Raw genomic sequence first — 7,984 nt, 5'->3', positions numbered from 1 at the left:
TTCTGAACATCTATTCCTGGCCCAGCACAGGGCCTGGGACACAGGGACAGCCTCAGAGTCAAGAGGGCTGAACTGTGAGGGCTAGGGCTCTTTAGGACCCCAGGCCTGATAACCTGACATGTGGAACACTCTACAACTTGCTTATTTCTCAGTTCAGGCTCTATCCTCCCCTCCCCCCACTCCAATTTCACAGAGGAACAAACTAAGCTTCAGAGATGTCCATTGAGTGTCAAAAGGAGGATTTAGGCCAGGCCTCAGGATTCTTAAGGGGTCTGTACCAAATTGAAGAATACTGGAATTTGTGGGGGAGAGTGGATAGGAGAACAATGAATTGATGTGCCAGGCTCACCCAAGGCCTCAGAGTTGCCCCCAGCACATGCTCAAGGATTAATGTCTTGGGTAGAGCCAGATGGTAGAGAGCCTTAAATGCCAGAAAGAAGAGAAAGAGAAGAATCCTTTAATTTCTGAGGTCTAAAGAACTCTTTGATCTCCATGTTTCTGCCATATCTCTCAGAACCTGTCTTAAGAGGCCTTCAGTCAGCTGCCCTTCACCCTCTGGTGGAAACCCTCCAAAGAGGGGAACCCACCTCCTCCCAGGGCAGCCTGGAGAGAACTCCAAGCAGGCTTCCTCAGGTGGCCTACTTGCAGCTTCATTCCTTTTGATTCTGCCCTCTAAGGCCAGGCAGAATATCAGTTTCTTTCTGAAGATACCTGGCATGGTTCCCTTGGCCTCCTGGGCAGGTTGGATGGTTGTTTTTTAATCTTTTGCCAACTTTAAAGAGTGCCAGAATCCTAATCACTTGACTGACAACAGAGAGTTGGTCATTCCCTGTATTCATTATGAGCAAGTGATTCCTTCCTCTGAGCTAGAGCCTGCCTCCCACCTGGAGGCCTTTCAAGAGCTGAGGCAGGTGCTGAAGGTGGGTTTTGTGACCTCAAATTTCTATTTCTGTGCTTGCTTGCTTCCCACCCCATCTCTTAGGCCCTTTTCATTATTCTCAGTGCCCCTCTACCCCACACTCTACCTCTTGAGTCCTCACCTCTCAGCCCCCGCCCCCCCCTCCTCTTTGTACCTCCATGCCCACGTCAGCTCAGCCTCCCCTGAGGGTCTTCCCCTCCTAGATTTTTTTTTTTGGTGGGAAGAAGACTAGGTTAAAAAGGTCATTATCTGCCTCATCTCTCATCCACCTTAATCAGTGAATGGGCATTGCCTCACTCCAACAGAGATCTGTAAAGACCCCAGCTTATAAAGGTCAAGGTCTCCGGCTGTACCCAGGGCTATCTTCAGTGGTCTTGAACCATATCTGGCCACTGGAACTAGGTGGCTCCGGAGGAGAAAGGCTGATGACTTAGCACAATACCCCCTTACTCAAATTCCATTCACCTGCTTATCATGGCAATACCTCCCTGATGTCATGGTCCTTTTTGAGAACAAAGGACAAACATCATCCTCTAGTGAGTCAGTTACAAAGTCCTGTCCAATCTTCCTTTGACATGTTCTCCACAAGGCTGAGTGACGATTCCTTCCCCAGAAGGTCTTTGTACTGATTATCCCCTCCTCACCACTTCCCTGGAATATTCTCCCTCACCACCATCTTTCAAAATCCCTGGTTTCCTTTAGATCCTGGTCCAAATGTCCTCCCCCAAAGAGTAGGGCTTGCCTACCTCCTTCTTGGTGCTCCAGCTTCACTCTGACCAGTTCCCTGCTAGTTTAAATCCAAAAAGAGCATGAAATTAAACCCTTGTAAATCCATCCAGCTGCTAACAAAAGAACCTTCTTAGCTATGACCTATCTCTCAGGATAAAGCATTGATTCAGGGGCTCATCTCCTTAGGTGGATGTCTGGAGCTGGGCTAGCATCTGAAACAGTGACCATGTTACCCTCCAGAATGATTTCAAGATCTTTGAAGAGAGAAGCAAGCTAACTGGGCAAGATGAGCCAATTGTTCCCATCACATTCTTCTGCTTATCTCTCCCCTAGAATGTAAGCTCCTTGCTTCTTCTGTGCCTGTGCACAGAAGGTACTTAATCCTTTTTTGAATGGTTGAAGAGTTTCTTATGATTGACTTGTGATAGGTCACTTCCCAAGATCTAGGCTCACTAACTCAGTCCAGCAGCCTCAGGATCCTGACAGGAGCAGTCTGGCAAAATGGTCCTCATTATTCTCCTTGCCCCCAGCTTCCTTCCTCCAAATAATAATTCTGTGGATGCTGACAGATTAATTCTGAGCCCAGGCTGGATCATGTCATACCCTGACTCAGAAACCTTATGGAGTCATCTCCTCAACCCCATCACCCACAAAACCAAGTCCAGACTCCAGTTACCTTCAAGTTCGGGCATGACCCCTCCCCCCCAGCTTTTCTGTTGTCTCCTCACGCACCCCTCAAAACTGGCCAAGCTAGCAGCCAACCAAGCTGGTCTCAGGAAGACCTAGTAAGTTCAAGTGGTTTCTCTGATGATAACTGTAGGAGCCTGGGCAAATTATTGCCCTCTTCCTAGGGTATTATTGCAGGAAAAGCTCTCCCATGCTTCCATTTCCCACCTTCCTCTCTTGTGGTCTCCACAGCCTCACCAATCACTTCCCTTTGACCTTCAGTTCTGGAGCCAAAATCAAATCCACTGCCACCGGGTCACCCTCAAAGTCCTTTCTGGATCAAGGGCTCCGTCACTCATGTTTTCCCAATTAGGATTAGAGCTGGAGCTGGTTGGGGGCAGGGGCTCATAGTCGGATCCCCACTGCTTAGCCGAGTGCTCGGTACCACCCCAGAGCTCCAGAAATGCTTTTCATTCTTTTAGCCATTACTTATGCCAGCCTCTCAATGTGCCAGGCGACTCTCCAGGATTCCAAACCTCGGAATAGCTGCCTATCTGGCGACTGGCAGTTTCCTGCTCTGAAATCCCTGCCTGAAAACCCCAAACCTTCACTCTGCCACACTCCCCTCCCCGCCATGAAGCGCCTCTGCCTTGTGTGGAGGTCCAAGGCGGAGGGGTGTTCTCCCTGGGTGGCAGCCCCTGCGCCTGGCACAGCCTCTCTCCGGCCAGGCTTCTAGGATTCCACTCGGGTCTAGCCCCGGGGGACCCCCCAGGCCTCTGGGGCTGCTGCGCACAGGCAGCAAGGGCAGAGGCAGGCCTGGGATCCTGGGCCTGGGGGGCGCTTTCACTGCCCAAAGCCCCCTGAGGCGTGCCCACCAGGAGGGGCTCTCCTCCAGCCGGACCCGGGCCAACTCCAAGCCCGGCCGGCCGAGGGGCGGGGGTCGAGTCGGGCCGGACGCCTGGGAGGAGCGAGCCCCGCGGCCCGGCAGGGAGACCAGTGGCCGCGGCACCCCACGCCCAGCGCCCGGGGCTTAAACCGGAGCCTGGCACCGCCCCTCGCCCGCTCCGGCCTCCCTAGCGCCGGCCACGCCCCGCGGCTGCCGAGAGCCGCCTAGCGGCACCGCCCCACCCCCAAGCGCCGTGCTCCGCCTCTGCCTCGGATGCGGCTCCTCATTGGCCCCATCCCCAACGTGACCCCGCCTTATCCCCCCGCCTTAGCCTGAACCTTTGTTTCTCATTGGTTCCGTATCTGAAAAGATCCCGCCCTCACCTCTTCCCAGGCCCTCACTGGCTCTAGTCCCTCGTCAGGCTCCTCCTCTCCGTCCTCTTCACCATGCCTTCTGCCTGGCTGGGGTTGGCCTCTCGCGAGGAAGGCGGGTCTCGGAGGAAGTCCCGCCCCGAGTCCTGGAGCCAATGGAGGACGGCGGTTGAGGCCGTTGGATTTGAAGCGGCCAATGGGAGCCCGGCGGGAGTCTTCAAATGGCGGCGGCCGGAAGCCCCCGGCCTGCGCGGGCCGAGGACGAAGCGGCGGCGGCGGAGCACGAAGCGAGACCGGGCCGAGGTACGGGGGGGAGCTCCCAGCCGGGGAGCAGGGGGTCGGGGGAGCGAAGTGGGGCGCCGAGTGTGGCTGAAGTGCCGATTGCGCGCCGCCCCGGGCTCGGAGGCAGAGCAGGGCTCGCCGGGCCCAGACCCCCGCGGGAGGGAGCCCGGGGCCCGAACTGGGGGGAGGCGGAGCGGCGGCGCCGCCGGGCCGGGCCGGGCCCCCGGGGAGGGCAGGGGGAGGCCCCCGAGGCAGGACTGCGCGCAGGCCCTGGGGGACTGGCAGAGGCCGGGGTCTAGTGACGGCGCCCCCGGCCAGCGCACCGGCCCGCCTGTCCGGGCTTGGACCCGCCTGTCCGGGCTTGGACCGGCCTGTCCGGGCTTGGACCCGCCTGTCCGTGCTTGGACCCGCCTGTCCGTGCTTGGACCGGCCTGTCCGGGCTTGGACCGGCCTGTCCGGGCTTGGACCCGCCTGTCCGTGCTTGGACCGGCCTGTCCGGGCTTGGACCGGCCTGTCCGGGCTTGGACCCGCCTGTCCGTGCTTGGACCGGCCTGTCCGGGCTTGGATCCCCCTGTCCGGGCTTGGACCCGCCTGTCCGGGCTTGGACCGGCCTGTCCGGGCTTGGATCCCCCTGTCCGGGCTTGGACCCGCCTGTCCAGGCTTGGACCCGCCTGTCCAGGCTTGGACCCGCCTGCCCGGGCTTGGACCGGCCCGGCCCGAGGGGGAGGGCCGGGTCTCCCCCGCACCGGACCCCGCCCCTCTGCTCCCCGGGACCCCCTGCGGCTCCTCCCAGCCTTTGTCTGAGCCCCACGCTGACCGTTGCCCCGCCTCTCCTGCCGGGCAGCCCTGGCACCAACCCGCCTCCTGAGCGCCGCCCCCGCTCCATATTTGCCTTTATGGCCAGGCGCAGATTAAGCACTTGAACCTGCCCTTGACCCGAGCTCTCAGCCCTCTTCCTTAAGGGCTCCTTCAGGGAGAATTGAGTCAGGCGGTTCTCTTGACCCTATTTGGGTTTGTCTTGGCAGAACTACCCGAGTATTTGCCATTTCCTTCCCGCTCCTTTTGTGGAGGAGGAAGCTGAGGCGACTTGCCCAAGGTCACCCAGCTAGGGAGTGAGAGACCAAATTTGAACTCAGAAGATGAGTCTCCTTGTTCCAAGCACAGGGCTCCAGGCTCCTCCAGCAAGATAGTCCCTGCCTCCCGGGGGTTGGGCGCTCAGATGCTCTGTAAATACTGCTCATTACTATGTTCTGGAAGCAGGGAGCTAGTTGTTTTGTTCTGGTGAAACCCACAGAAGTCTTTGAATGTTTTTGCTTTGTTTTGCTTTTAATGTTTACAATGGATAGCCTTACAAAGGAAACAATCCTATTGAAATAGTAGTTTTCAAAACAAGTTTGGACCTCAGATGAAGAGGTTCTAAGCCTTCTGAGGCCTCTTCCTGTTGATAAATCCTCCATCTTCATTTTTAGAAGGTAAAAATCCACAGGTGTACCTTAGAGCAATGGCTCTACTGCCCCTTTGCTTCCTATTCCTGTATTGATGACTTTTTGAACCCAATTCTAGGACTTTACATTTATTCATTTAAAGTCAATCTTAATAAATTTTAGCCTTTTTTTTTTGAGGTATCTGCAGTGCACCATCATCCTTGATTCCCCTTACCCATGCTCTGTCCCTTTCTGTCCCCTGCTTGTCCCCGCCTAGTCCAGGTTCTCCCATTCTTCCACATGGAGAGCTGGCTGCCTTCCACCCGGCCTCTCCTCAGGAGCCTCTCTGTTCCCAGGTCCGGTACCATGGCTCAGTTTGTGTTTGAGAATGACCTGCACTCCCTGCTCCAGCTGGACACGTCTATTGCCAATGCACCTCCTGCTCGATGGCAGCGCAAAGCCAAAGAAACCCCTGGTCCCCCACCTTCCCCAATGCGCACAGCCAACCGATCACACAGTTCTGGGAGAACGCCGGGCCGGACTCCTGGTGAGTGAGGCCTGCAGGGAAGCTGGGCCTGGGAGGGGGACAAGTAGCAAATGACATTTTTGGCATGACCTAGGGATCATGGGAGAGGTCAACTCTCCCAGCCTCTCTCTGTCTTCTCAGGCAAATCTGGGTCTAAGACACAGAGTACCCCCAGTAAGGCGGGTGGAGATCGCTATATCCCCCATCGAAACGCCTCCCAGATGGAGGTGGCCAGCTTCCTGCTGAGCAAGGAGAATCAGCCTGCCAACCATACACCCACTAGGAAGGTGCGTCTGCAAGTGTGTGTGTGTGTGTGTGTGTGTGTGTGTGTGGTGGTGGTGGTGGTGGTGGTGGTGGGGCACCTGCTTGTTTGAAAAGCCAAGCTGACCCATCCCTGACCTGGAGACCTTCCCTCTTCAGGAGCAGCAAAAAGCTTGGTCCTTGAATCTCAATGGTTTCGATGTGGAAGAAGCCAAGATCCTGCGGCTCAGTGGGAAGCCCCAAAATGCTCCTGAGGGCTATCAGAACAGCCTTCGAGTACTGTACAGTCAGAAGGCCACCCCAGGCTCAAGCAGGAAGAAGACTTGCCGCTACATCCCCTCCCTTCCTGACCGAATCCTCGACGCCCCTGAGATCCGCAATGACTACTGTGAGTGGTCACAGACAACTGGGGGAGTGGGGGTAGGAGGGGTCAGGGACTCTGGATCCATCCATCCTCTGCTCTCTGTCTCAGACCTGAACCTGATGGACTGGAGCTGTACCAACATGCTGGCGGTGGCTCTGGACACATCTGTGTACCTGTGGAGTGCGGGCTCAGGGGAGATCCTTCAGCTCCTGCAGATGGAACGGCCGGGGGACTACGTGTCATCTGTGGCTTGGATTAAGGAGGGGAACTACCTGGCTGTGGGCACGAGTAGTGCAGAGGTTCAGGTGAGGGCTGGAGCAAGGGGCCCTGAGGGCAGCCCAGAGCAAGGAGGTACATCTGATGCCCTAACCTTCCTTCCCTCCCTCCCCAGCTGTGGGATGTCCATCAGCAAAAACGGCTTCGGAACATGAGCAGCCATTCAGCACGTGTGGGTGCCCTGGCCTGGAACAGCTACATACTCTCCAGGTCTGAGCAGGGCCCTTGTCCCTGGGAATACCCACCCACCCAGCTCTCTCTTTTTCTCTACATCTTCCTCTTTCCATCTCTTTCTCTCCCATGTTCAAGCATCTCGCCATGGTCCTGCTGGGGGAGGGTTGTTTGGACTTATAGGGGACTTATCCACCAGGGCAGTGATGGGTCTTAACCTTAGCTGTCTCCTCCTCCCAGCGGGTCTCGGTCTGGCCATGTCCATCACCATGACGTTCGAGTGGCTGACCACCACGTTGCCACACTGAATGGACACAGCCAGGAAGTGTGCGGCCTACGCTGGGCCCCTGATGGCCGCTACCTGGCCAGTGGTGGCAATGACAACTTAGTGAACGTGTGGCCCAGCGCTCCGACTGATGGGGGCTGGGGGCCCCTGCAGACCTTCACTCAGCATGTGGGCGCAGTCAAGGTGAGAGGCCAGGAAGACTGTGGTGGAGACACCTCAACTGTAAGGGGTTGGCACTCTCCTCACCCTTATTTCCCCTCCTCCCCTCTAGGCTGTGGCCTGGTGTCCATGGCAGTCCAATGTGTTGGCCACCGGAGGCGGCACCAGCGACCGGCACATTCGGATCTGGAACGTCTGCTCGGGAGCATGTCTCAGCGCCGTGGATGCCCAGTCTCAGGTGTGTGCCATCCTCTGGTCCCCACACTACAAAGAACTCATCTCTGGCCATGGCTTTGCCCAGAACCAGCTGGTCATCTGGAAGTACCCAAGCATGGCCAAGGTGGCCGAGCTCAAAGGTCACACAGCCCGAGTCCTAAGCCTGACCATGAGCCCCGATGGATGCACTGTGGCCTCTGCTGCTGCGGATGAGACCCTGCGCCTGTGGCGCTGCTTCGAGCTAGACCCTGCACAGAGGCGGGAACGGGAGAAGGCAAGCGCAGCCAAGAGCAGTCTCATCCACCAGGGCATCCGCTGAGGCTGGCCCCAGCTCTCTCCCCTGCCCCCTCCGGGTTTTATTTTTCTAATAAAGACATCTGTCCCCCTGCCTCCATCTGTCCTCCCTCAAATCCATGATGGGTATCCCCTTAGAGGGCTCAGAAAGATT

At 57.1% G+C, this 7,984-nt stretch overlaps 1 protein-coding gene across 1 annotated transcript; it reads left to right on the top strand.

The window, feature by feature from the left end:
• Nucleotides 1-3,678: 3,678 nt before the first annotated feature.
• Nucleotides 3,679-7,925, top strand: CDC20 (cell division cycle 20). Its single transcript, XM_074221645.1, has 8 exons — nucleotides 3,679-3,874; nucleotides 5,634-5,824; nucleotides 5,945-6,090; nucleotides 6,224-6,452; nucleotides 6,537-6,733; nucleotides 6,820-6,914; nucleotides 7,116-7,344; nucleotides 7,433-7,925. The coding sequence occupies exons 1-8, from the start codon at nucleotides 3,768-3,770 to the stop codon at nucleotides 7,853-7,855; spliced, it is 1,617 nt and encodes a 538-aa protein (XP_074077746.1). The 5' UTR covers nucleotides 3,679-3,767; the 3' UTR covers nucleotides 7,856-7,925.
• Nucleotides 7,926-7,984: the final 59 nt, after the last annotated feature.

Source organism: Macrotis lagotis, chromosome 2 (assembly GCF_037893015.1).
Source record: "Macrotis lagotis isolate mMagLag1 chromosome 2, bilby.v1.9.chrom.fasta, whole genome shotgun sequence".
In the NCBI taxonomy this organism is placed as follows: domain Eukaryota; kingdom Metazoa; phylum Chordata; class Mammalia; order Peramelemorphia; family Peramelidae; genus Macrotis; species Macrotis lagotis.
This window is presented reverse-complemented; position numbering and strand designations above follow the sequence as displayed.

Excerpts from the sequence above, each read along its gene's own strand:
- CDC20 (XM_074221645.1), top strand. The coding sequence starts at position 3,768 with ATGGGAGCCCGGCGGGAGTCTTCAAATGGCGGCGGCCGGAAGCCCCCG. Across the intron at positions 3,875-5,633 it reads CGAAGCGAGACCGGGCCGAG|GTCCGGTACCATGGCTCAGT; the intron begins GTACGGGGGGGA and ends CTCTGTTCCCAG. Across the intron at positions 6,091-6,223 it reads ACCATACACCCACTAGGAAG|GAGCAGCAAAAAGCTTGGTC; the intron begins GTGCGTCTGCAA and ends TTCCCTCTTCAG.